Source organism: Paroedura picta, chromosome 5 (assembly GCF_049243985.1).
Source record: "Paroedura picta isolate Pp20150507F chromosome 5, Ppicta_v3.0, whole genome shotgun sequence".
NCBI lineage: Eukaryota > Metazoa > Chordata > Lepidosauria > Squamata > Gekkonidae > Paroedura > Paroedura picta.
In genome coordinates this window covers 107450050-107477402 of record NC_135373.1, presented here as the reverse complement: position 1 = coordinate 107477402, position 27353 = coordinate 107450050, and the positions used below count along the sequence as shown (strand labels likewise).

The window sequence follows — 27353 nt, the reverse complement described above, 5'->3', positions numbered from 1 at the left end:
GCTCAAAGCGGATTACAGTCGCCTTCCCTTTCCTCTCCCCACAACAGACACCCTGTGAGGGAGGGGAGGCTGAGAGAGCCCTGATATCACTGAAGAAGAAGAGTTGGTTCTTAGATGCCGCTTTTCTATACCTGAAGAAGTCTCAAAGTGGCTTACATTCGCCTTCCCTTTCCTCTCCCCACAACAGGCACCCTGTGAGGGAGGTGAGGCTGAGAGAGCCTTGATATTCCTGCTAGTGAACTTTATGCAATAAACTAGAGCACTTTATGCAGAATCATAGAGTTGGAAGGGGCCATACAGGCCATCTAGTCCAATCCCATGCTCAACGCAGGATCAGTCCAAAGCATCCTAAAGCAATAATGTAATAAATATTTGGAAATTTTTAAAAATTATTTTTGCAGCTTAACCTTTGGGTTCATAAATCTAAACAAACCTGACACTTTCCCCCTTATCGGCTCAGTTTGCTCTGCTCTCACTTTGAACAATATTTAATTAACATTTTCCAGGCATGATGGAAGTAATTATCAGAATGTGTGCAAAATGGACCAATTTTATCTCATTGGTAACTGGACTGCAGGGACTCAGGGATCAGGTATTCCAAAATATGAGCTGCAAGTCAACAGGATTTGCCTGAAGAGGTGCCATGTCCTTGGCCCATAGAAGTGCATCTAAGTGCCATCAGGGGATTATAATTGGATGTATGTGATATAAGAAAGGAAGGTTCCATTTGAGAAACAGCGTTACAGTATTTCCTTTAAAAGTAGAAGTTATTTGGAAAGGCTTGCTCATTTAATATTTTTATTGTTTGGACTGCCTGCTGTTAATTGAACCTAGAAAATAGTTAAAACATTACCTTATCAAAAACTATATTAATATTTGATATATTGCTTGTATCAAAAATCCCACATGTAATTAGTCAGATAGCTACTGGTGACCTTTAGACATTTCTCATACTTGTGACTGAGGAAGTGACCTAGGTAGCAAATGCTTTCAATTTGCTCCCTGCATCCCATGGCATCACAGGGCCACAGTTTACTAAGGTTTCCCTACAGATTATTGGTATTATTTTGGTTGGTCTTAATAAAACATATGACATGAGTTGTGCTTTATGTCCTCTTTGGACAGTTAAAGACAGAAAGGGAACTGTTTCAGAATTGGATTGCATTTCTGCCATGTCTTAAAGGCAACCAGCATAGTGTAGTAGTTAAGAGAGGTGCACTCCAATTTGGAGAAACAGGTTTGGTTCTCCACTCTTCCTGCTGGGTAACTTTCGGACAGTTGCAGTTCACTGAGAACTCTCAGCTCCACCTTCCTCACAAGGTGCTTGTCATGGGGAGAAGAAGGGAAGGAGATTGTAAGCTGATTTGAGACTCCTTAGACTAGGGAAAATGCGGTGTAAAAGCTGAAAGCCAGCTTGGTTAAGAATGGTGGCCTCTAATCTGGAGATCCAGGTTGTATCACATTTTTCCTCCCCCCTCCGACAAGTTCTTTATTAAAAATGACCTAAAACTAATTTTTCTGGAACACATGAATGGTAGAGTTAAGCTAAGCAGAGCAATTGTGTGTCATTGAAAATGGGTAGGGTTGGACTCTGCGGTATGATCAGAGAGCACATAATTCAGAAGAGTTTGACCTGGTCTGAATGAATCCTATGCAAACTCCATTGCTGTCTATGATAGAAGAAAGACTATAAATGAAGTAAATAAATAACATCCCTCAAGCTATCAGCACAACTTGCATTATGTCCCAGTTAGAAAAATCATTATAGTTCAGAGTATATTGCCTCCTCAGATGATGACCATGGTTACTATTATTACTCAACTGCCGGCAGCCGGCTCAATGAATTCTGACGTGTGCACTTTGTTTTTAAGGACTATTCTGCACATGCTGCTAGCCAAATGTTTCAGTCGTTGGTTAAATGGTGCCAAAATGGATTCTCTTTTTGTATTTCTTTCAGGCTCCTCCTTGGGTCCTCTTTTCATGTGCATTAGGGCTCTTCATTTACCAGTCACTGGATGCTATTGATGGGAAACAAGCCAGAAGAACCAACAGCAGTTCTCCTTTGGGGGAACTCTTTGACCATGGCTGTGACTCTGTTTCCACAGGTAATTTCAAAACAATTGTTTCTGTTAATTAAGTTGACAGGTATGCCGAAAAAAGCCATAAGTAGAAATTAGATATGCTTTTAAAGGATATCAGTAAACTTAGTGCTACGTGTGTAGTATTAGGGTGTAGGTCAAATTCAGTTTAGTTAACATTCTCTTCCCAAGTGTACTACCATGGGAAGTTTTAGCCCCCAACCCCGTTTTTAGCAAAGTGACATTATTAGATTCTCAGATTATCTGAAGTTGCTCTTGCAAGCCATTTCCATGGCCGAGCAATGTACTGCCATGCCCACATGCCCTTGGGAGTAGAGCTGAAAAATTTCTGGACATTTGGAAGCTATGGAGCGAGGGTTGCAAAAAAAAAAAATAATAACATTGGAGAGGGTGGGGGAACTGAAATATATTTAATACTTCCTCATTAAACCTTATCATGTCTTATTGTTTTAATTGCTTATTGCATATTTAAGGGATTGTCTACCTGAATATATCTGTTACAGAGCCCTATGATCGGCAAATGCAATCTGGCTAGGGGTCTCTGGCCTCAAAGAAATACGTTTGGCCTCAACCAGAGCCAGGAACCAGCGCCCCCTGCCATTACAGGGCTAGCAGTTTTGAATTTTTAACCAATTTTATATTAAACTAGGGACCAAGCCCATTGCATTCAGGAATAGAATGGGCCTTAGATTAGGGGGTTGGAGTGGAAGAACTCTGTGGATGGCCTTCCCCCCAGGACCAGGAAAGGCTGCAGGCAGTTGTTATGGAACTCACCAGCAGGTGCAGCTCTCACACGGCAGGGACCTGCAGCTTCCAAGCCTCAGAGGGAAGTGGAAAGAGGAGGGAGTGGTCAGGAGTGGGGGACGGAAGGTGATTGGCTGGCCACTGGACAGACAAGCAAGCTGGTGGGAGGAGGAGGCACTCAGCAGTGGGACAGCTGTCCTGAGTGGGTGTTAAACACTGAGTGGCACTTAAGCCATGAGACACACACCTCCTTCAAGGCCTTACCAGAAATATTATGTGGAACAGATTAACTGTATTTTAAACTTTATTGATCTCCATTGTAATTGTATGTTTTGGGCTTTTATATTGTGATACAAAAGCATAAATCTTTGTTGGTCTTAAAGGTGCCATTGGACTCAAATTTTGTTGTACTACTTCAGACCAACATGGCTATCCACTTGAGTCTATAAGGTGACACTATTTAATGCCATGTTGTAAACTAACCCGAGGCATCAATCAAGAAGGAAGTGGTATAGATGACCCAGAATTTAATTAAATAATTAATAGCATGAAGTGCATAATTTATATATTAAAGATGAAAATATAAAAAATAGACAACTAAAAAAAGAAAGCCCCGTACTGACTACCAGCACGTTTGTCTATCAAGTTAAACTTTATAGAATTGAAAACACTCAATTCTTTAGTAGTCTTACATACAAAAATATTCATACTGTTCAACTGACCAAATGAAATCTTCAACAATAATTCCAATAGAGAAACTACTTCATAGAAGTTTTTCAACTGTTCCCCAATTTCCAATTTTTCTCATTGAGAAAATGGGCGGAGGGAATCCATGTGAGAATTTCCCCCCTGATTTCCATCCCTCCACACACTTTTCACATTCCTTAGGGACTTCATGCCCAAGTATGTTTGCTAAAGTGGGACATTTGCTTATTATTATTATTATTATTATTATTATTATTATTATTATTATTATTATTATTATTATTATTTAATTTATATCCTGCCTCCCCCCCCGGAGGCTCGAGGTGGATCACATAAAACCAATCCCCTAAAACAATAAAAGCACAATAAAACATAATACAATTAATACAAAAGTTAAGACAAGAATGGCAGCAAAATTCAATATAACTAACCCAATTCTACACCCACTAAGAAGGAAAAGGGGGGCAGATGACAGACGCAACCGTCACATTTGTGAGGGGGGCTAGATCTTCTTGCTGCCCAGCCTCAACCGAAAGTCTGGTGGAAGAGCTCCGTCTTGCAGGCCCTGCGGAATGATGCCAATTCCCGCAGGGCCCGCGGTTCTTCCGGGAGCTCATTCCACCAGGTTGGCGCTAGGACCAAAAAGGCCCTGGCCCTGGTCGAGGCCAGGTGAGCTTCCTTGGGACCGGGAATGACTAATAGGTTAGCCCCCACAGAGTGTAAGGCCCTGCTGGGGGCATTTTAGCTTCCTTATTGTGCATTGGTAGGAAATAGGCTAAATATAACCAGCCACCTATCTTTCTCAGAAATGGCACTGTGAAGAGAAGCTAGAGGTATGGCAACAAGGAGAAGTTGACACATATGTTCTTGGAAAAGGAAATACAAACCTTGTGAAAGGTTTATTTTACAGCTGAGCCAGTTTTATAGCTGAATGGGACCTTAATGAGTCTTTTAGCCAGTAATCTGGTGTTGAACCATAGTGTCACAGCCCCCATGCAAGGGACCAGAGCGCCCCCCCCCCAATTATGCGGCTGTGTCTGGCAGAGATGTGTGATGTTGGCAAAGATTCTCTCCGCACACAGAGTAATCACAAAGTAGTAAAGTCTTTTGGATGGAGCTAGTTCCAGGTAAAAGCATATCCAACAAACTCTTGTATTTGACATATGCTGTTGCATAATTTATAGGCTTGATCTGTTAATTAAAATGAAGTGGTGAAATAATTGATTAAAGTGGGGGCTGCATTATTCCCAGAAGAGGGCCGGCTGAATATCTCACCTTGAGTATCGCTTTCATTTCAATCCATTTACTGCACCATCATAAAGTGGTACTTGTTACATGTTTGGCTATTTATATAACTAACTAAAACTGCTTGTATTTTTTCAGTTTTCGTTGGTATTGCAACCTGTTTAGCAGTTCGGCTAGGAACAAATCCAGACTGGCTGTTTTTCTGTTGCTTTATTGGAAGTTTCCTGTTTTACTGTGCTCACTGGCAAACTTATGTATCGGGCATGCTAAAGTTTGGGAAGTAAGTCAATCTTTGCATGATTTGTTTGTGAGTGTTGCTTGAACAACATTTGCCCTGGCTGTAAAACTTGATTGTTGGATTTAATACTGATCCAGTGGGGCATGAGGAAATACATTTTTGTCAGCTAAAGCTCAACACACGCAGGGTACTTGATATGATAATAAGGGATGGAGACTTCTAGGCAGTGTTAGTAGAGAAAAAAATGTGCACAGTTGCTCTTTAGTCATTAAACCAAGGGTTCTCAACCTTTTCAAGCCTGTGAACGCCTTTGGAATTCTTACATAGGGTGTTGGGTTCAGCCACAAAATGGCTGTCACAAGAGGTGGAGCTAACCACAAAATGTCAGACCTCAACACTTCTGACAGAAGCTCTAACAGGATGACTTTTACAATATATTGCTTTAAACTGTTTCGTTGCATGCACACAGCTTATTTTCAAGTCGTACAATGAACATGCTTGTACTATCATGGCAGCTGTTGCTCAAGCAACATTTTAAAAATCTGCAGAGCCAATCTGAAGTCCTGCTGGGCCTCACTTACTCTTGAGAAACTAATCCAAGGAGCTGAGGGTGAAAGTGTGCATTATTTCCCAGTACAATTGATGTTTTAGGACCATAATATTTTAAAATCCAGAATTATGCATTGCTTCACAAACTTAATTTTACCCAGAGTCCTGTATATCCAGTTTGTAGCCCTCTTAACAGTTGAATCCTATGTAAAGTTACTCTGGTTTAAGCCCATTGAAATGAGTGGGTTTGTTTTGGCAAGGTTAAATCTATCCATAACAGGAAGATTAATGATTGTTTTGGGAGAAGGAAATGCTTTTGCTGTTGTTTGTTGTTATCTGTCAAGGCAGTGAGTTGCCTGAAGGGGTTTTTGCTTAGATTGAGTATACATTGATACACAGGACATGAAATACTTGTTATGAACCAATCTTATCTCTTTTTCACTCTAGAATTGATGTAACTGAAGTACAGATAGCCATAATAGTACTCTTTTTGTTATCTGCTTTTGGTGGAACAGCAATGTGGGACACCCAGGTAACTGAGCAGCAATCAGACTTCAAACATATTGTACATCATTCCTATGCAAAAATATTACTGTTTAGCGGTTTCTTCTAATCCTTTGTAAAAGGTAAAGGTATCCCCTGTGTAAGCACTGGGTCATGTCTGACCCTTGGGGTGATGCCCTCTAGCGTTTTCATGGCAGACTCAATACAGGGTGGTTTGCCAGTGCCTTCCCCAGTCATTATCGTTTACCCCCCAGCAAGCTGGGTACTCATTTTTCCGACCTCGGAAGGATGGAAGGCTGAGTCAACCTTGAGCAGGCTGCTGGGATTGAACTCCCAGCCTCATGGGCAGAGCTTCATACTGCATGCCTGCTGCCTTACTTGTATTTCGGACCTATTATCCATAAGCCAAATCCTAGGCCTGTGTTTTTCTGTAGGATACCTTTCCCCATGTAATTCTAGTACTCCCCCCTCAGTGTTGTGATGTGTCATTCTGTGCGTGAGTTTAGAACTCCACAAAGGAAAAAGACCCCATCTGCCATAAGCTGTCTGTCTTGACTCCGCAAGTCTTTTTAGCCTACCACAATGCTATGCACAGGAAATTTAATTTCATAATGTTCTGAATTCTCTGTTTTACTATATTATGCCACGTAACAGTGCTTAACACACTGTAATCACGGAGCAGCCCTTAAAGGTTGTATTTTTTATTGGCCAACAGAAAACATCTCTTAGGCCAATTCTGCACAGGCGGAAATGGCTGAAAGGGCAGCCATATGGAGGTGGGGCAAATCACTGTGGCTATATGACGTTGCTGCAAGGCCGCCACTCCCAGGCCTGGTGTGGATTGGGCCCCAGAAGCCCCGTGCTAAAGAAGCAGGTGTCCTTTATATTAAGCGTTCTCTTTGAACAGATATATTCAGCTGTCTTAATATGCTCTGTGATCATGGCTCGTAGCAGAATTGCTTGAGTTCACATTACTCAGATTCCTTAATTCTGTTTATGCAGCCTCTTCAGCTGCAGAGAAACAAGCAAAAGCTTGAGGAACTGCAGTTGTATTAGTGCTCTCTGATGAAGCGGTTGCTTCTCTGCTCCTCTTGCTTCTTACACCACATCCCTTAACTGCAGCCTCATTTTCCCAACTCATCTCCAGATTCTTGTATGGTACCACTATAACATACCAGAATGTTCTTGGAACACTCAAGCACTGATGCCCATTATTCAGTCCTATGAGACATTGCAGCATTAAGAAAGAGGACAAAGGCTACCCTTTGTGCTGTCTTTGGGCCTTGAGAGCAATAAATTATCAACTTTTGTTGTTCTGTAGAGGAAAAAATATCTGCTTTAATTATAACATTTTCTTCTTGCAATACTTCCGTTCTGGAACTACTACATATCTTTAGGCAAGTCTATCTTCTGAACCATAACTTGGTGGGTTACAGCCAATTCATTTTTTACTCTTCTTTTAAATCCTCTGCTGCCTTCTGGAGGTTTCCTTGAAACTGCAATTGAGTTATAAAGGTAAATACTTTTGCTGATTAGCTGGATAAATATGAATAATGCCATTTCATAGCATGATGGAATCTAAACCAAGCAGGCAGATGGTGTTTGCATTTCCTGTCGTACTCCTGTTGTGTAGCTGGAGGAACTATCCATTTTTTTAATTAGTTACAACAGGTTGGAAATAAAATTGTTGTTCAGAGATGCTTGACTCTGAATTGTAAATGCATTAATCAAATTACTATTTTGGTGGTATGAATGTTGACTACATTAGATCCAAGTCTAGTAAAAAAAATGGATAGTTCAAAAATGAACATAAATACCTTCCAATATTGTATAATATATTAATTAGTATCTTGATCCTTAATCTTTTTTTTTGTTGTTGAAAGATTCCTGTGTTGAATGTAAGCCTCAAGATGATTCCTGTGGCTGGAATAGTATTTGGAACAATAAATTCCAGTTACCACTATTTCAGAGTAATCTTAGGAGGAGGAGTTGGGAAGAATGGTTCTACCATCGCAGTAAGCTATAGAGCACTTAACTTTTACGCTTTCTTGTGTCATTGGTTTAACTAAACTCTTGACTTGTTTGCCAGATATTTTTAAGATGTCCCATCTTACAGCTATGATTAACCCTGAGTTATCCTTATCCATGGTTCCCCTATATATATGTGAAACAGCCTAGAGGGTGGAACGTGTCCGGCTGTCCAAGTTGGAATAGGGCCAATCAGGGTGCAACCAGTGTTTGATTGGCCCTGCCCGTACAGCTCTTGTCCTCCCTCCCTGGATGCTAGCTACATTCCTTTCAGACACGCCAGAGACACAGAGCCCTGCCAGACCGAACATGAGCCCTCATTCCCTCCTATCGCTCCTGCTGCAAGGGAGGCAGAGAGAGACAAAGAGAGAGCTGCCCCAAGCTACTGACAGAGACACAGAGAGAGCTGCCCCTGCTGCGACGGAGGGAGAGGGAGAGAGAGCTCCCCCAAACTGCACACTAGCCCTCCTTTCCTCCTACAAACCCAAACCTAATTACCTGCAATGCCTTGTGCTGTGAGGCACACCGAGACACACAGCGAGAGGGAGAGGGACACCTCCTGGTGTCCTCTGGGTCCTAGCGCCCATTGCATTCCTGCTTGCAATGGGCTTTCTTGCTAATAATAATATGTTTAAGTAAATGCTGTTTGAAGAATAGAATCATAGTTGGAAGGGGCCATGTAGGCCATCTAGTCCAACTCCCTGCTCAATGCAGGATCAGCCTAAAGCATCTAGGATAGGTATGTGCCCAGGCACTGCTTGAACTCTGCCAGTAAGGAGGTGCTCATCACCTCCTTAGGCAGCCTATTCCATTCCTGAACTACTCTGACCATGATTCCCCCCCCCCCAATACCTAGCTGGTATCTGTTCTACACACAGTTTAAAGTCATTACTACAGTTCTTATTCTCTGCTGCAACAGGAAATGTTCCCTGCCCTTCTCCAAGTGACAACCTTTCAGATACTTAAAGAAAGTGATCATGTCGCCTCTCAACTTTCTCTTCTCTAGGCAGAACATTCTTTTCTCTCAGCTGAACGATAACATTACTAAATAGAACAGTATTACTGCAAAAGGCATTCAAATCTATAGTATAACGAAGCTTTGCTGGGTATTTTCTGTATGCTTTTCAGGGAACAAGTGTATTGTCACCAGGACTCCATATAGGATTAATTATTATTTTGGCAATAATGATCTATAAGAAGTCCACAACACACGTTTTTGAAAAGCATCCTTGCCTGTATGCCTTGACATTTGGCTTCGTGTGTGCCAAGATCACACAAAAACTGGTGGTAAGTAGTATGGAGATCTCAACATTTAATATGTACTGACTAAATTGTCATAGCAAGATAATAATATACATTAATCACTGTGAACATCCAAGAGTCATACAAGTTATTTGGTAGTTAATAAAGATCTTTGTGGGCACTGTTGTAAGCTTAGGCTGTTATTACTGTTCAAAATAATGTGAATCAAGGCCTACTGATTAGTTATGGATGAAGGTACCGTATTTGCCGGCGTATAAGACGACCCCCCCAACATTTCCACTCAAAATATAGAGTTTGTTACATTACATTACAGCAGTGGTCCCCAACCCCCGGTCCGGGGACCGATCCGTGGATCAGTTGGTACCGGGCCACGGCTTCTCCTCAAACTCCTCCTCCTCCCCCTCCCCGGCTGCTGCCTCAGGGGCTGCCCTGCCACTCTGCTGCTGGCTCACCTTTGGTGCTCTTCAGCGGCCGGCATGGCTGGGGCACCCCCTCAGCGTGGCACTGTGCAGCTGCTGCTGGCAGTGCCCCCCAGTGGGTGTCGGGAAGTCAGGGGTGCTGGCGGGAAAGCAAGTGGAGCAGGGGCTCAGGCAGCAGCAATGTCCCTCAGCAAAAGACTAGCCCCCCTCCAGGCCTCAGTAAAATTTTCAAGCATTGACCGATCCCCGGTGATAAAAAGGTTGGGGACCACTGCATTACAGTGCCTGTCATTGTCACCATTGTACAGCCGCAGCGTGACTGCAGCGCCTCTGGCCCATCCCTGCATCTCCCTGTGACTGGCACTAGTGCGCATGTGCGAGCTCTGCGTAGACAAGGGGCCGGCTGGCGTGCTGCTGCTTCCTGCTGAGCAGAACAGGCCGGTCACGCTGAAAAAGCTGGCACCCCTGTCTTGCTGCTGATGCTCGCCGCAGCCACGATGATGACCCTCTGCGGCTGCACTGGATACCGTGCGATACTGCATGGTATGTAGAATGAGGTGGGCGGGCATCGGAGGCCACTATGGGCAGCTATGTCTATCCCAACTGAAGTGCACCCGGCATATGGGACAACCCCCCCCCCCACTTGGAGGCATGTTTTTCAGGGGGGGAAAGTAGACTTATACACCAGCAAATATTGTAAGTGCGATGAACAGTTTCGGAGTACACTTTTGCTAATATTCTGAATACTAGGAAAAGATGAAAGATTGAAATTCTAGCCTTTAGACTTTAAAAAGAAGCCTCCCTGGTCTATTCACCTTATTTCAGTATACTAGTAACCAGCAATAAGAATGCTTCTGAAACCACAAGAATCTGCTTAAAATTGTTAGTAATAAAATAAAAGCCTTCAATTTCTAGATCAGAAAGTGAGAGTTCTTTTGAATATATTCCTTGTGGTGAACATAGATATTGGTGATGGAAAATTTCAATTGTGAACAACAGTCAAAATGGAATTAAACAATGTGCATGAAATTTAATCTAATGTTTTACAGATAGCACATATGACAAAAAGTGAAATCTTCCTGCAAGACACTGCATTTATTGGACCAGGCCTCCTATTTCTAGACCAGTATTGCAACAGTTTTATTGATGAATATGTAATTCTGTGGATAGCATTGGTGAGCCATTTTCTGCTTATTTTGCATTGGCTATATAAAATAAGGAAATTGTGTGCCATAATAAGTCTATTGATATTGTTAAATTCAGGTAATTTTTATTTGCTTAATTCTAACAGGGAACTAGCTGTAGATGTAGCTTACAAAATATATACACAGTGACTCCCAGTTTGTCCTGGGCACAATTTGAGGTGATGACTTTGACCTTCAGAGCCCTATTTAGTGTGTGATCAACATACCTGAAGGACAACCTGCTCCCAAACACTACAATCTTCTTCCTAGACCATTCCTTTGAGGGGAGGGGAGGCTTGCCTTTTGAAATTAGTAAGGTGGCAACCTGGAGAGGGCCTTCTTGGCTGTGGCACCAAAGCTGTGGAACTCGCTCTCTAGAGAGAAAGAGATGTGCTTGTACCCTACTGTTCCCATTTTCCACCAGTGGGTGAAGGTATTTTTGATCCCTCCTTCCTGCGCAATGTTTTAATTTTTGCTTTTATTTTATTTTTAATTTAGCTCAGTTTTTAATTGTTTTAATTAATATGTGTTTTGTGGGGTTGATTTTGATGATTTTAAAATTTGATTTTATTGTTCTGCTTTAATTTGTTACTACCCGATGGCCCTTATTATTCCGCTTTAATTTGTTACTACCTTGATGGTCCTTATGAGGGCAGAAAGGCAGGATTAAACTGTAATTCAGGGATTCTTCCTAGAGTTGAATTCTCCACTGAGGTAGCCGTGCCTTCCTACTTATTCCTTATTCATCCTTCCTCAGCCTGCAATGAGTACATTTAGAATGCTGCTCATCATAGGTGTGAGAAGCAGACAAAAGGAATTGGGGTGGGGGGAGCCATAGGGGTTTGCACCTTATTCAGCATATTTAAAAATTACAGGGCATCTGTAAGTTAAAATCAGGCAACCTAACGTCAGTGCTAATTTCTGGCACAGGAGATTTCTAACTGTAACTTTATGAGTTTAAGCACACCGAATTCATTTGTACAATGCTGAACTCAATTTCTCAACTTCTTCCCTCCCTGTCTTTAGTTCATATCTTTGCTTGATTTGCTGAGATATTCCACTGGGCTATGCATACAGATCGCTGCTCACCTTCACATACACGTCTTCAAAATCCCACCTCATCAAGCTCCTGAACAGGTTCAAAACCATAATGAGTGACTTGTAGCTGATGGTGAAGAGGAGGAGCAGTTAGGGAGAAATTGTGTATTGTGGAAAGTACCTTTATTCAGGAATACAGATGTTGTGGAAAAAATTAAGTGCAAGAGGGGTCATTAAATTTGCTTCCTAAGTCAAGATTTCTTACCTGCAGAATACCCTGTGGGGACACAAAATCATTGAGAAGGGACTTCTGCCAAGTAGCTAATCCTTGACTGGCAGATTTCTTCAGATTTCTGAAGATAGAAATTTTGTAAATCCAATATATTAGGCAGCTAACAGAACTTTAAGATAAAGGTCCTTGGACAACTATGAGTTTCTTAAAGGGTAACTCAATTCAATATAGATGTAATATTGCACAACATACTACTAAAAAAATCTATTCCACGGTTTATTGTTCTTAGCAATATAGGGCAAGTGAGGAGAAGTGACTCTTCCCTTTTGGGGGGCTTTAATTTTTTGGGCCTGTGTGCTTTTGCATAATTCTAAGCAATACAATACACCGAACATTTCATAATTTTCAATAGTAGAATGTGAAGTCACTCAAAAATTTAAGAATGAAGTAGAATTGGGTCTTCCATACATTCTGAGTAGTGTACAGTTCTTTTTCTCATTTGCTAGAATGAAATGTAGGAATTTTAGTAAGCAGTTTGAATAGAGATGGGTTTGGTAAGGATAAATATTTGTACTTAATTTTTTTCTTCTCAAATCTTGAAGGGTTTAGGGAGGCCAGAAAAAAGAACCACAATTCTTTACTACCAGTAAAGTTGTATCATTACTTGATTTCACTTTTTCAAAGAAATTTGCCTGCCCTCAGTATAGTCCTACTGTGAATAAGTTGACTTCTGGTTTCATACATGGTCATATTTAATGTTTACAGCTTTTCCTTATCTGTGAGATTAAACATGAGTGGTTAGCTCCAGTAACTGAGCTGACTTCATTACACAGAAAACTATCCTACATTCAATAGCGTTTAAGAGAGCAGAACAGTTTAAGGGTTTAATTTAATATCTTCCTCTTTATGTAATTAACTGTAGGTACAGCCATCCAACAAGCTAGGCTGACTGCTCTCAAAGTAGTCAAGGAAGGAGGTGTTTTGTCTTTTGATTACTGAGAGCTGATTCAGAAAAACAAAATGTTAATTTATGCATGCAAACCTTTGTGGTTCCTGGTAGTGCATTTGCATGGACAGAGTATGAACTCTGTAATCATGAATTAAAGCAGCATCAGTTTCCCATAACTGTGGTGGATGAGAAGAAAGTGCTGCAATGAACTTGAATTTATGACAGCTCTGTTCAGCCCAGAACATATTTGTACAAGTGGCTGAACCACTTGTGTGAAGTGACTCTAGGAACCATGAAATGTACCTGAAGAATGAACTCTTTGTTTAAAATTGATAGTCACCAAAGATCCATATGGTTTGTCTTTCCAGAAGTTCTGTGCAAAAAATAAACCTGTCAAGTTTTCTCCATTTAAATAGGAGAGCAAGAGTTATTTTTAGTCATTTCACTGTAATCTCAGTTTGTAACAGGACCAAGAACTACTTCAATCATGTTTCTGTAGCTAAAAATAGTGCAACAATACATGGCTAAAAGTGATACCCTTCAGAATACAACTGTCAGTAAAATGAAGATTTCTGCATCATGTATTCTAAGATAAATGCTGATTAATGGCTAAATGCAGATAATCTTCTTGAAGTGGCTTTAGGACAGTTAATAGTGGCAAACTGCACTGAATAGAATTTTGTTATCTCAAGGGCATTTTTAGAAAAACTGAAAGAAAAGCACATATGTAATTTTTTTTGGTCTTCAGCAGTTATTATTTTGTACTTTAAAAAGTCTTAAAAGGAATGGATACCAGAATTTAATGACCAAATGAATTTCTATTGCCTTTCAACAGTTAAGTACTTCAGTAATGATAAGATGCTGTTAGTGAGTGAGACACAGTGTTTCATAGACATGAAATGTTATTGCATTTGTAATGTTTGGATTTATTTGTATTAAATACATGACTATTTTTAAAAGCCTGTGCAGTCAACAGACCTCCAAACTGACCATTTGCTGTTTCGGAAAGCTCAAGTCTAATGTTCCAATTGTGGTTTGTGGAGATTGGTCTTTAGTACTTAATAATTATAGCAGGTGACATTTTCATTAGGAGCTTTTTAATTCTGTTGCACAACATAAGGAATGAAAGGTATAATTCCTTGTTTAATATTGTCAATAAGTTCTGATTGACTTGTCAAGAAAGTAGAACATTCTACTTAGGAAATTTTCTGAAATTATAGTGCCTTGCAGTACAAGAAATACTATGTCACTAAAATGTACACTATAAAGTAGGGCAGTTAGACAAAGCCCTCTCCAATTAAAGGATATTGTCCTGTGATACATACAAAAGTGATAATATTCCTATCTAATAGCTTAAAAATCTAAAACCTATGAAAGTGCTATTACTGAAGCAATATACCAACTCAGATTAATCTACACTTAAACTGTCACCATGCTGAAGGAATCTGCGTCCTAAAACACATATTCTTAATTTTGAAGGGGAATTAGTACAGATGTACCAACACTGAAGAAAAATTAACTAACTTTAGTCACTTTGGAACAATAGCTTGGCAATAAATTCATGTTATTGAGTATTCAAACAATGCATGTAACTTTCAATATGGAGTTTTAAACAATGGCTCTTTTCTTCATGGCTAATGTATATATCGTGTTACTTAGGTTCAAGTTGTTTCTCCACTGAGCCATCAGAATAACATGGACTGAAGAGACTTACGAACAGTTGCCATCTCTTGCTGTTGCTGTCATAAGAAAAGAAAAAAATACTGATTAAATGTAATATTTTGTAACATAGTGTTTTGATTCACTGAACTAAACGGTGAATATATGCTTTTCTATTTAAGTGTTCTATTTTAAAACATGTAATTGAACTTTTCATAAATCAGTGGTAACACTTACAGTGTCCATCATAATTTTCTTTTGCAACATAGCCATTTCTTTACGAAGTTCATTTTGTGCTCCAGTTAAAAGGCTTTCATGAGTCTTCTCCATGTCTTCCATACTCTGAAAGCAGATGTCAGCTTCAATTCATCGTTATTTTATATGGAGCAATTTGCTTGTCTTTAAGTCAAGTGGGGCACTTAAACCAGCAGAGAAGCTACCAAGAATTTCTATATTGGTAAGCAGAAAGCGTTACATGTGCCAGTACTTGGGATGCATCATCCTATAACTTATTATACTGGTAGTTCATCATCCTACTAGTAGAACTGGGCAACTACCTCAGGAGGATAGCCAAATGGACAGTCCACAAGCAGGAGTTCATGCAGCAGACAGAAAACAGTGGACATTCTGTCAACATTTTGCCTAATTACAAAACTCAAAATGTCCCACTGGCACCATAGGGAGAGTAAACATTTGGTTGCGACCGTGAAGTTATCATGCATAAATTGTAGGGGACACAGGAATAAGCTGATACTGGGTACAACAGGCAGAGGATACCCTATCTGTAAGTTACATTCAAGTCCACTAGCACTTTAGAGACTAACGTTTAGCTTTTAAGAGTTAAAGCTTCCTTTATCAGGCATGTTGAACCTAGCTGTTCAACTGCAGACCAGCACAGCCACCCTCTGAACATATTTACAAGGACATTCTGTCCAGTGATATTGGTAAATACATTTGTTATATAGTAGTAAATAATGAGTACAAGTGAAGATGTGGTTTAGATCAGAGGCTACTAGACATGGCAGTATGTGCCATGCATATTGTCAGCATCAGGTTGTCAGGACCTTAACTGCTACCCTTTAATGGCTGAAATAATATGAAAAGATATAGGCAGTAAACCTATATCTTTACCCTAAGGATGGACATAGTCAAGTTTCTCGTGTTATAAATACCATTTGCTGTTAAAGAAAACAAACTGCAGATACTTTACCTTCAAGAATTGTTCATACAACTGTTTAATGGTTTTCAATCTCTGACTCTGAACTATTCTTGCCTGTTGGAATACTTTTTGCTGTTGACGAAACATGTTCTAAAGCAAAAAAAAACAAAAAACCTTGCAATCATTATGGAGCTGCCAATGTGCAATATACTATCTTAATACTGTTGGATGTGAGGCCAAATTAAAGATCAAAGCTATTTTTGGTAACTTGAATTAAAATCTCATTCAGATATACTTCTGAATTTGCCTTGGCAATGAGGCACGATCTACTACCTTATTTTAAAATTAACATCAGCCTTCCCTTAGGTATAATGGTCTAAAGTCGCTGTAAAAGAAAAAGACTTGAAGATTCTTTTGTATGTCTTGAAAATAAAATGTAACCAATTTTAGAAGGCAAAATGGTTCTGCTTTTTCAAGGTGACTGGAAGTCACTGCTTAAAATTATTGGTTAATCCTCTGAACAGCTATAGCTAATGAATCAGGACCAATTTAAAATTAATATCAGTGTTAAAATACATATTTTTTCTGAACTTCTCATCAAATGTCTGAGAAAATATTTTCAGAGACATGGCAATGACTAAGCAAAGTCTAGCAATTCTAAGAAAATTGTGTGCTTCTCTTTAAAGATGAAACTTTATTTTCTAATATATTTCAATACTTACCTTCCATGAAACTTGTTGCAGAGCAATTTAAACTTTCCTGAAAATTATTAATATTGAAAATTTGTCCAGGTCTGATGATTGAGAAGCTGAGACAGCATAGCTGTATTTCATGCCACATGATCTGAGTAGTTAGTGGAACATAATTAGTGAATAGATTGAAATGAAATTTAATCCATATTGTTTTGAACTTTATTGTAAAAGAAGTAATTGGAGCATCATAGCTAAAGACAAATTTTGAAGTAAATCTGAAAGTACAGCAAAATCAAGTCAAGGTAAATATAGTAATTGTATGTGAGTGAACATAACCTTTCTTGCCTTTTTGGTTTGTGAATGATGTAAAGTTTATCACAGTTCAAAAGGATGGTGTCTGTATTAGCCCCAAACACTCAAATATTGAAAAACAAGTGCAAGAGAAACAAACCGCTAGCTTTTCTTCCTGTTCCTCTGATTTCTGCAAGTCAGCATCCCACTGTTGAAATACATGTAGGAATTGTTGGGAGTATTCATGATTGATCTTCTGCCTAAGGAAAAAAAATGTCCATAGCCCAATATAATGCATTTGTGAATGTAACATAAAAATGCTTTATGAAATGCCAGTTATTTAGACCTAGAGGGTGATGAAAAATAGTTACCTGTAGCTTTAGCTAAAAAAAAACAACCTTTGAACTGTAAAATTGTTTGCTTTGAGTAGCAAAATCATGATCCTATATTTACTTAACTGTTATTGGAAATTTCATGTAGTGGTTAGGAGCAGCGGCCTATAATCTGGAGAGCCGGGTTTGATTCCATACTCTTCCACTTGCAGCCAGCTGGGCGACCTTGGGCTAGTCAGTCCTGTTAGAGCTGTTCTCACAGAGCAGTTCTAACAGGGCTCTCAGCCCCACCAACCTCACGAGGTGTCTGTTGTGGGGAGAGGAAGGAAGGTGATTGTAAGCCGCTTTGAGACTCCTTCAGGTAGTGAAAAGCAGGATATAAAAACCAACTCTTCTTATTCTTCTACTTTAAAGCAGGCACATTTCTTGCTCAAGAAATCTTTTTGATAAATTATAATAAAACAATCATATTTTATTTATTTGGAAATGCCACTTCTACAGAGTCACTTTTATGAAGGCTTACAGTTGATTAAATAAGCAAATTAAAATCCAATTAAGTAAACAAGAATTAAATCAACCATAAATCAACCAGTCAGCAAAAACTTCTTGAAGAGCTGGAACTTTTTACTACCCGAAGAAGTCACGGCTTACTATCAGCAAAAACTTCTTGATCCAACGGCCTTAAAATTAACAGTGTAAGAACATCACTGAATTGTATAAAAGTGGGCTAAACAACATAAGCTATGGCAAATCTAGACAGCATCCTAAAAAGTAGAGCCAACGAAAGTGTGTTTAGTCAAGGCTATGGTCTTCCCAGTTGCAATGTATGGCTGTGAAAGTTGGACCATAAGGAAGGCTGAGCATCAAAAAATTGAGGCTTTTGAACTCTGGTGTTGGAGAAGACTCTTGCGAGTCCCTTGGACTGCAAGGCGAACAAACCGTTCAGTTCTAGAGGAGATCGGCCCTGACTGCTTCTTAGAAGGCCAGATCCTGAAGATGAAACTCAAATACTTTGGCATCCTCATAAGGAGAAGAGCCTAATTCTGTGAGTGATTGAGGGCAAAAGAAGAAGGGGACGACAGAATGAGGTGGCTGGATGGAGTCACTGAAGCAGTTGGTGCAAACTTAAATGGACAGGAAGGCCTGGAGGATCATTGTCCATGGGGTCGCGATGGGTTGGACACGACTTCGCATCTAACAACAACAAAACAACATAAAACAAAAATAAAAGGGCCACTTAGGATTGGGATGACCATATGCTAACAAGTATCATTTAGCCTGAAGTAAGCAAACCAGAAGAGCCTCTTGTGGCGCAGAGTGGTAAGGCAGCAGACATGCAGTCTGAAAGCTCTGCCCATGAGGCTGGGAGTTCAAGGTTGACTCAGCCTTCCATCCTTCCGAGGTCGGTAAAATGAGCACCCAGCTTGCTGGGGGGTAAACGGTAATGACTGGGGAAGGCACTGGCAAATCACCCCGTATTGAGTCTGCCATGAAAATGCTAGAGGGCGTCACCCCAAGGGTCAGACATGACTCAGTGCTTGCACAGGGGATACCTTTACCTTTAAGCAAACCAGGCACCAGGGTGACTTCTAGGTGAAACATATTCCAAAGATAATGGGCCTTGAAAAGCCTAGTCCTACATTGCCTCTGTGGGTGTGGACACAGAAAGCTTGTCTATAGAAGGACATCTTAATCTTGAAAGATAAGCAAGAAAATACAAAATACAATTCAGCTGCGTAGGACTATAAATCCTGTGCTGATTTTGCTGAGAAATATAAAATATAAATCTTACCTTTGTTCTTGTTGTGTTTTCCAAACACATTCTATTTTCTGGTTACTTGTTTTGAGAGAAGCTTTAGTGTACATTTCTAATCTTTTCCTCTTGGCTAGAAGTGCCTTGTTAATATCCGCTATATTGAGGCAATGACCAGGCATTATGTTACATATTTCAAGAAACAAATTTATTTTAGAATACAGAGTTTATCTTTTCAAGAGACCTTCCCATACTGACTCACATAGAATTTTTTAGGTTTATTGCCTTATATATATAATATATATTTTTAGAAAGTTGTATTATCTGTAACATAAAGCCTGACTGGGGTGGTAGGAGGAGTGGGGACTTATCGCCTACTTGACTGGCCATCCATCCAACCAACAGCCAGTTAGGAAGGCTGTCCCGCCCCTGGCTGCATCCCCCTCCAACTTCATCCACATGGAAGAAGTGCTAGCTGGGAGGGAGGAGAGACGGCCTGGGGGGGAGAGTAAGGGAGGCAGCCCCTGCCAGAGCTCCCCCTGCCCCAAGCAGCCCCGGCTGCAGCTTTTCCAGTCCTCATCAGGGCTGCAGGGGTTGGAGAGAGGGAGCCCGCCCTGCCAGCCATCCCCCCGCCCTGAGGAGCCCCGGCCTCCTCAGCGGGCCTGACTGGGTTGGGGGGGGGGGAGGCTAACACTTGTATTTTTCTTACAATGAGCTTTTCTTCTAGTCTTACACAATAGTATTCAAAAATGTATTCTTTTCAGCTGTGTTTTAAAACAGCGTAAGTTTATCAGGGGCAGATGTTACTATTAGCCAATATAAATATAATGCCATTGGATAAAACCCGAAATCACTGTATCCCTACAAAAGCCTAATACTCAGCGGCTTATGAACTACATGTTGCTCTTTAATGGGCCACCTGTATCTCTTCTAAGCAACATTCCTCAGTGTGGCACCCACCTTATGTTTCAGAAAAGTAAGGAAGGCCCTTGCTCAGTAGAGACTGTGGTTACTAATTGGTTTTCACCCTGAAGCAGGTGCTCTTGGAAAAGCAGAAAAGCTGTGAGCCTCCCTGAATTCTTGGCCTCATGCTAGGGATGCAAGTAAATATGGCTCTTTTGATTTATGGTAATTTTTAATGTGGCTTTCCATAACCTGCAGAACAAGTACAATGGTGAAAATAAACTCTTCCCTAAATAAAAACTGTTCACACATTATTTAAAAAAAACATTGCAAATGCAGTTCTGGTTACTGTAAGGATTTTTTATTTTAAAATCTTTATTATATTTTCATGCAGTCTAAGCCTGTATGGTATTCTAATAGGCTAGTACAGACTATTTCTCAAGAACTGCCACTAACAGGCCATGTTAATGCTGCTTTAAGGCTTGGGATAACTCTTTGTCTTGTAGGGATTTGAGTTTCTTTTGCTATCTGATCATTTTTAAGACTGTTTGAGACATTCTTATATATGCAAAATTTAATAGCTAAAACTCTTGCAACTTTATTATAGAGCAGGGGTCTCCAACCCCCAGTCCGCGGCCCGATACCGGGCCGCAAAGGCCATCATACCGGGCCGCCAGCAGCCGCGCCTGCCTCCCCCCCCTGCAGCAAGAGGGGGGGAAAGAGGCCGGCGCGGCAGCTACGCAAACAATCACGCGCGGAACTGCCGCACATGCGCGTTTGCACCCCCTGGTGGCCAAAATGCGCATGCGTGGCAACTCTGCGCATGCGTGTTAGCGCCACCTGGTGGCCAAAACGCGCATGTGCAGCAATTGAGCAACTGCTGGCTCTCCCCCACCCCCGGAGTCAGTCCCTGACCAGAAGAAGGTTGGGGGCCGCTATTATAGAGAGTATAAGTGGACAGAAAGCATATCTGGATCATATCTCTGTGGACATTTGACCCATTCCTTTCATGGTGTTTCTGAATATCAAAAAGAAAGCTGACAGAGTAATGGAAGGAGGGGATTAGGACTAGGTTCTTATTTTCGTAATAACAAGGACTGTTGCTGTTCCAAAATGGAAAACATCAGGCTGGCCAATATGTTCTGTTAATTACAGAGGCATTTCAGAGGGACCCCCATCCTTTCCCCTGCAAATTCACTTTCACTTTTAAATGGAACCCCGAGCAAGGACATAAACACATTTTCAGTAATATTTTTTCTGATTTTATATCAGAGCCAGTTTGGTGTAGTGGTTAGGAGTGCGACTTCTAATCTGGCATGCCAGGTTCGATTCTGCGCTCCCCCACATGCAACCAGCTGGGTGACCTTGGGCTCGCCACGGCACTGATAAAACTGTTCTGACCGAGCAGGAATATCAGGGCTCTCTCAGCCTCACCCACCCCACAGGGTGTCTGTTGTGGGGAGAGGAATAGGAAGGCGACTGTAAGCCGCTTTGAGCCTCCTTCGGGTAGGGAAAAGCGGCATATAAGAACCAACTCTTCTTCTTCTTCTTCTTCTATATAGACTGGCATGCTGGTTTAGATAATTACAGTGGCAATGCCACTGCAAAGTTAATACACAAGAGCAGTACCATGTTTTGTAACACAATTGCACAATCCCATAGTTCAGCCATTCTTACAGCTGAATAATAGTTCTGATGAATCTAAATAGAAGTCTTATTTATTAGCAAGACACTGGCTACAGTTTTGCTACATACTCTTTAGTATTGCTGTGTAGTATCATATAGGTCACTGGAATACAGTATAAACCACTGTACTACAAAATATAGAAATATTTCCACGCTAGATTATTTCTTGTAATTCAAACATTAACAATGAAGGTTACGTTTATGTGTTTATTTCATACTTACTGTGTTATAGAAGTGTTTAACTTATAGTATATAATCATTTTCAAATACATACCTCCAAATCGTTCCAACATATTCTGTACTTCTCCCCTATAAAAAGTGTCATATTTTAAGACTATTTTTGTACAGTATAAAAAATAAAACTTTGATTTTTCAATTTATATCATTTGTATAAGTGATAAACAACAATATTAAAACAAAGAAGAAAAAAATACCAGTACAAGCTAACCCAAATTGGCAGAAAAATGCAGAGGGCAATTGGACACTTTAATGAAAATGAATGCATAATCAATTTTGCAGAGCAATGTGTATCATAATAAGGATTACATAACTTTATGTTCAGGGGATAATTTAAAAATATTTGTAAAGAGAAATACAAGAAGATATTAAAAATAATCCAAAACATAGTTTGTTATATACATATACACATATACATATATATAAAATCTGGGGCTGTATTCAAGATACTACTTGCAACTAAACTACAGTATCATATAGTGAACATTTAATATCAGGCTGTTATACAACTGAAATAATCTCATGCATGGAAATGGGGCAGCATATGTATCTCTGGCAAGGATCTCAAAGGTACTATCATAAACTTTGCTCCTGAGAGCATGCAGTTATCCTGGGGCTTTGCTCCCAGTGACATGCAGAGATCTATTCAGTTTGCATCATTCTGTTCCATCTTGAAAAATTGGTATTATTGGTACCCTAAGACAGTGGTACCCAACCTTTTTATCACTGAGGACCGGTCAACACTTGACAATTTTACTGAGGCCCGGGGGGGGGGGTAGTCTTTTGCCAAAGGACGTCCCTGCCGCCTGAGCCCCTGCTCCACTTGCTTTCCTGCCGGCGCCCCTGACTTCCCATCGCCCATGGGGGGCGCTGCAAGCAGCAACTGTGCAGTGCCACACTGAGGGGGAGCCCCAGCCATGGTGGCCGCTGGAGAGCACCAAAGGTGAGCCGGCAGCAGAGTGGCATGGCAGCCCCCGAGGCAGCAGCCGGGGAGGAGGACAAGAAGGAGCCACGGCCCAGTACCGACTGATCCACGGACCGGGACCGGTCCCTGGACCGGAGGTTGGGGACCACTGCCCTAAGAGATGATCCGAAACTGGATTACTGTTTTCCATTCTGGGGCTCAAATCCATGTGTGCTTGGGATACACTATGCTGAAGCCCCACGGGGTGGTATGGTCATATATTAAACCAGGCTTTCTAAGGTTTCTTGACAGCCCTAGAAGGGTTTTCCTAAATGGGTGGGAGTTAATTTTTTAATATATTTTAAATTTGTTAAACATTTATCAGGTGATATCATAGAATCATAGAGTTGGAAGGGGCCATACAGGCCATCTAGTCCAACGCAGGATCAGCCCAAAGCATCCTAAAGCATATATCATCATATATGGTATTGTCGATCTACCACCCCCTCCCAAAATGGCCAGTAATGGACCTGGAGGGGGTGGGAAGGGGAGGAGTCCAGGTGGGTGTGTACACAGCTAGGCTTCCCAACCATATTCTGCACAATCTGTCCCTTCTGGGATTTCTCGAAGCCAGAAGAATGTTTCAAGGGTTTCTCAACAGTAAAAAAGTTGAAAACTATTAATTTGTTCTTTGCTGATTTAGGTTCTCCCTTACATCCATGTGATAAAAAATTGGAAAATAAGTGATCATTAATTTTAGTAACTTAAAATATCTTATGTTCCTATCTAAAATACAAAAGACTTTCATTCTTTAACAAACATTTAGTTTATAACTAAACAGCCATAAATTATAGCTATTTTTACTATAATTAGCATATCAGAATTGCAAAGCAAACTAACAGATAGGTCATCAATAATTTAATTAAACATTTAGCAGACTTTTAAAAATATGAACATTAAGGAATTTACCCAACATCATCTTCAACTACAGTATGAGGAGTTGTTGAAGATCTCTTTTTTCCATGTTTATCAATGACTGGTGTTTCATCTTAATTATTTTGGGGGGAAAAACATAAAACAGAGATCACAAATTAATTATCTAGGTCTTTATAACTCTATCTTCTAAGAAATTATAACTCTAAGAACTCTAAGAAATTTTCTAAGAAATTATAACTCTATCTTCTAAGAAATTCACACCTATGAATTACATGAGCAATATCTGTACCTACTAAGACTCTTGTCTCTTATTCAGCCTTTGCCCAAAGAAAGCATAATTCTGCTTGGAAGTGAGCACTAACATAACACAGAATGACGACAGGGAAGGGGAGCACTGGATGCTGGAGGGAGGATGATTAATAGGGTTGCCAGCTCCAGGTTTAGAAATACATGGAATGGTGGGGGGGGAGCATGAGAAGTGCATTGTTTAGGGCAGCCTTTTTTGATTTTGTAACTGTGGAAGAGCCCCTGAAATAATTTTTCAGGCTTCAAGGTACCTGAAAGAAGCTGGTTTAAGACTTGGCATGCAAACCCCTCACCTCCCAGGCACAGAAATTACAAAAGAATTCCCTCACACTCGGGAGAGGGAGCAATGGAAGCAGCCAGTTTCATAGCTTTTGGCAGAGTCCATTAAGGCAGGAAGAGAAAGGCTGTGGACCCTTCCAGAGCTCTTGTGGACCCCCAAGGGTCTACAGAACCCTAGTTGGGAATTACTGGTTTAGGGAGTGGAGGGATATCAAAGGGGTATAATGCCATGGAGTCCACTTTCCTAAACGTCCATTTTCCCCAGGTGAACTGATTGCTGTCACCTAGAGATCAGTTGTAATAGCAAGAGACCTTCAGTGACTACTGTAGACATATACTGGCCCACAATAGTCCTAAGAACCACAGAATTCCACCACCTACACGGATCTGTTTAGGTGAGCATACATAAGCATACACAGCAGATCAATAAATCATCTAGCCCAGTACTTTCTAGTTCCTAGTCTGACTGGAAGCAGCTCTTCGAGGTCTCAGACAGTCTTTCCTTGTTTTTCCATCAATTTTTTGTTGTTGTTTTTACTGGAGACACTGAAGCTGTTTCTCTCCAGCATTGTTGCATGCCTGCTGTCTCCTAGGTCCAGCAAGGGAGAATGTGAAGAGATATACCTACAGGTCACAGCCATCCCAACTGATCCAGCAGAAATAAGATAACAGGGAGATAAATGAATGGGCACAATGACGACTACTCTGAATTTGCCTTAGCACTGCTGTCATCGGGCAGGGAGCTTGCAATGAGAAAAGGATGAAGAGTCTGGGATTTTTCAGTTCAGAAGAGAAGGAAGCCATGATAGAGGTTTATAAAATTAGGTATGGGGTGGACAGAGTTTACAAAGCGGACTTTTTATCCTCCCAAAATACTAGAACTCAAGGGCATCCAATGATGCTAATGAGCAGTAGGTTCTGGACAGTCAAAAGGAAATACTACTTTATACAGAAAGTGATTAAAATGTGGGATTCATGGCCAGAGGATGTAGTGATGGCCACAGTGATAAACAAATTTAAAAGGGGATTACCTAGATTTATGAAAGATAAGTCTCAATGCTCGCTAGGCATAGTGACTGAGGAGAACTTCCATATTCAGTCTTGACCCCAGAGACAACAGGTAACATCAGGAAAGGCCTTGGCCTCCAGAGTAACAGGTTGTCCACTCAGTGAGACAGGATAGTGGACTAGATGGGCCATTGGTCTGATCCAATAGGGCTGTTCTTATGTATTTAATTGCTACAACCCAGCAACAGTTTTGTGACCTGCAAGAGAGACTGTGACCCTTGACAATGCAGGGGTTCTAGTAATTGCTTGATGTTTACCGTGACACCAAACCTCATCACATTTAAAGACAAAACTGAAGGAAAGTTTTATATTGATCTACTGAACCTTCTCTAAGGTCATCTTCTGAACCACTCAAACGTTTCTTTTGATTTTCTTCAAAGCTGTAAGCATGTACAACTGGATCCTCCTGTGCTGGTTTGGCTGTTTTCCCTGTAGTTTTTCTCCCTGATGGTGCCATAATCAGAGTTCTTCTAAGTGGTATAAAACATTTAATTATTTGTTTGTAAAATTCACCATCCAAACTTTGTTCAGATAAGCATAGCATTAAGAAAAATAAAACTGTTTGCTTTTTTTAAAATTGAGAATTCATAGCATATGGCTCTTGCCTGAAGAATCTTTATCTTTATACCGCTCCACGGTATAAATAAAAGGCTAAGGGGCTTGGGGTGTGACTAACTAGAAGTACGAAGGCCACTATAACTTATTCCACTGTTCAAAGGCTTGGGCTAGTATATATTTCCTGAGTCCTAATGGGAGTGTGTGCTAGAATGATATTGTTTTAGCAGTCTTATTGGACTCTAAGCAGAATTAGATATGCATTTTGAGTGTATGTAGAGTGCCATCAAGTCACAGCTGACTCATGGTGAACCCAGCAAAGGGCTTTCAAGGTAGTTGAGCAGCAGAGGTGGCTCACCATTCCCACCCTCTGCAGAGTCCTCCTTGGTGGTCTCCCTTCCAACTATCGACCTTGCTTACCTTCCAAGGTCTGATGAGACTGTGCAATACCATTCCTTCACAGAGGCATGCTAAAACCTATAAAACCCTAAAGAAACTGCCTATACCATTATTTTATTTTTACACTTCTATTCCACCCTTCCCCAAATGCCTCACTTGTGTGTTGCATATTACCCACATGCTGTGATTGGACAGATAAACTGCATATAGCATGAAACTTAATGTTTCGGGGAATCCTTTACAAAATCCAGCTGATGGCTGTCACATAATTATAGAATCCCATCCTTTCTGGTGCCCACCAAGTGTTTTTAGGAAGTGGGTTTTGGTCCAGCAAGGCTTCTTTCTGATTGTCTACTGTTGTCTTAGCCGTAGCTGCCATCGCAGAACAATACACACCCACCCCACTCATATACAGATGTAAGAAAAATCCGGAGCCAGCAGCAGCAGCAGCAGCAGCTACCACGCGGCCCCTAAGCAAGGCTTCCACACGACCGCAGGGCTCTCTCCGGGAAGGCTCCCTGTTTTGCAAGCGCAGCCACCGCCTCTGCTCGCTCTTCCCGAATTTTGCTAGCGCGACCAGCCAAGGAACCAGCATTTCCCTCAGGCGGTACTTTTCCCGCCTCAATTACCTCAGACGGCGTCTCCCCGCTGCGCTTTTATTGGCTTCCCCGCCCCTCGCCAGCTCCTTTCTCGCCTTCCGCGCCCCATATCCATGATTAACTTCGCTATTATTTTCCCCCACCTCCTCCTCTCCTCTCCTCTCCTCTCCTCTCCTCTCAAGCGCAGGGAGAATCCGTCGGAGGCACCCGAATAATTTAGCAGCTAAGCCTGAATCCTGGGAGTCGAAACGCACCCGCCAGTCGCGCGCTCTCCCTCAGCGCCAGAGAACGAGCTCCTAAAAACACTGCGAGGGTTGCAGCTGTTTGCAGCGCCGGTTAAATTTGTCCCGTCCTCGGTCAGCTTAAATTAGCCTGACTATTTAAACGCGCAAGCCTTT

At 41.0% G+C, this 27353-nt stretch overlaps 2 protein-coding genes across 9 annotated transcripts in view; one reads left to right on the top strand and one right to left on the bottom strand.

The window, feature by feature from the left end:
• Positions 1 to 15092, top strand: part of CHPT1 (choline phosphotransferase 1) — a 20596-nt gene extending 5504 nt beyond the window's left edge. The window contains exons 2-9 of the mRNA XM_077339769.1: positions 1958 to 2105; positions 4932 to 5073; positions 6028 to 6112; positions 7968 to 8099; positions 9241 to 9399; positions 10844 to 10969; positions 12005 to 12115; positions 14857 to 15092. Coding sequence (XP_077195884.1) covers positions 1958 to 2105; positions 4932 to 5073; positions 6028 to 6112; positions 7968 to 8099; positions 9241 to 9399; positions 10844 to 10969; positions 12005 to 12115; positions 14857 to 14901 — 948 coding nt within the window. The 3' untranslated portion in view covers positions 14902 to 15092. The remainder of the gene's footprint in view (positions 1 to 1957; positions 2106 to 4931; positions 5074 to 6027; positions 6113 to 7967; positions 8100 to 9240; positions 9400 to 10843; positions 10970 to 12004; positions 12116 to 14856) is intronic.
• On the bottom strand, positions 14278 to 27353 carry SYCP3 (synaptonemal complex protein 3). Of its 8 annotated transcripts, none has more exons than XM_077339774.1 (9): positions 27210 to 27353; positions 25727 to 25872; positions 23783 to 23861; positions 21947 to 21981; positions 19123 to 19240; positions 17159 to 17258; positions 16067 to 16165; positions 15094 to 15198; positions 14278 to 14936 (listed from the first exon to the last, which is right to left on the bottom strand). In XM_077339774.1, the coding sequence occupies exons 2-9, from the start codon at positions 25857 to 25859 to the stop codon at positions 14883 to 14885; spliced, it is 723 nt and encodes a 240-aa protein (XP_077195889.1). In that variant the 5' UTR covers positions 25860 to 25872; positions 27210 to 27353; the 3' UTR covers positions 14278 to 14882. The 8 variants fall into 8 exon arrangements, with proteins under 8 accessions (XP_077195889.1, XP_077195893.1, XP_077195891.1 ...); XM_077339778.1 differs by having other exon boundaries at positions 25727 to 25869; positions 27210 to 27314; XM_077339776.1 differs by having other exon boundaries at positions 27099 to 27280.

Coding starts and splice junctions, on each gene's coding strand:
- SYCP3 (XM_077339774.1), bottom strand. CDS start 25,859: ATGGCACCATCAGGGAGAAAAACTACAGGGAAAACAGCCAAACCAGCA. Junction 21,982..23,782: donor GTAGTTGAAGATGATGTTGG/GTAAATTCCTTA, acceptor CACTTTTTATAG/GGGAGAAGTACAGAATATGT. Junction 16,166..17,158: donor AACAGGAAGAAAAGCTAGCG/GTTTGTTTCTCT, acceptor TTTTTGCTTTAG/AACATGTTTCGTCAACAGCA.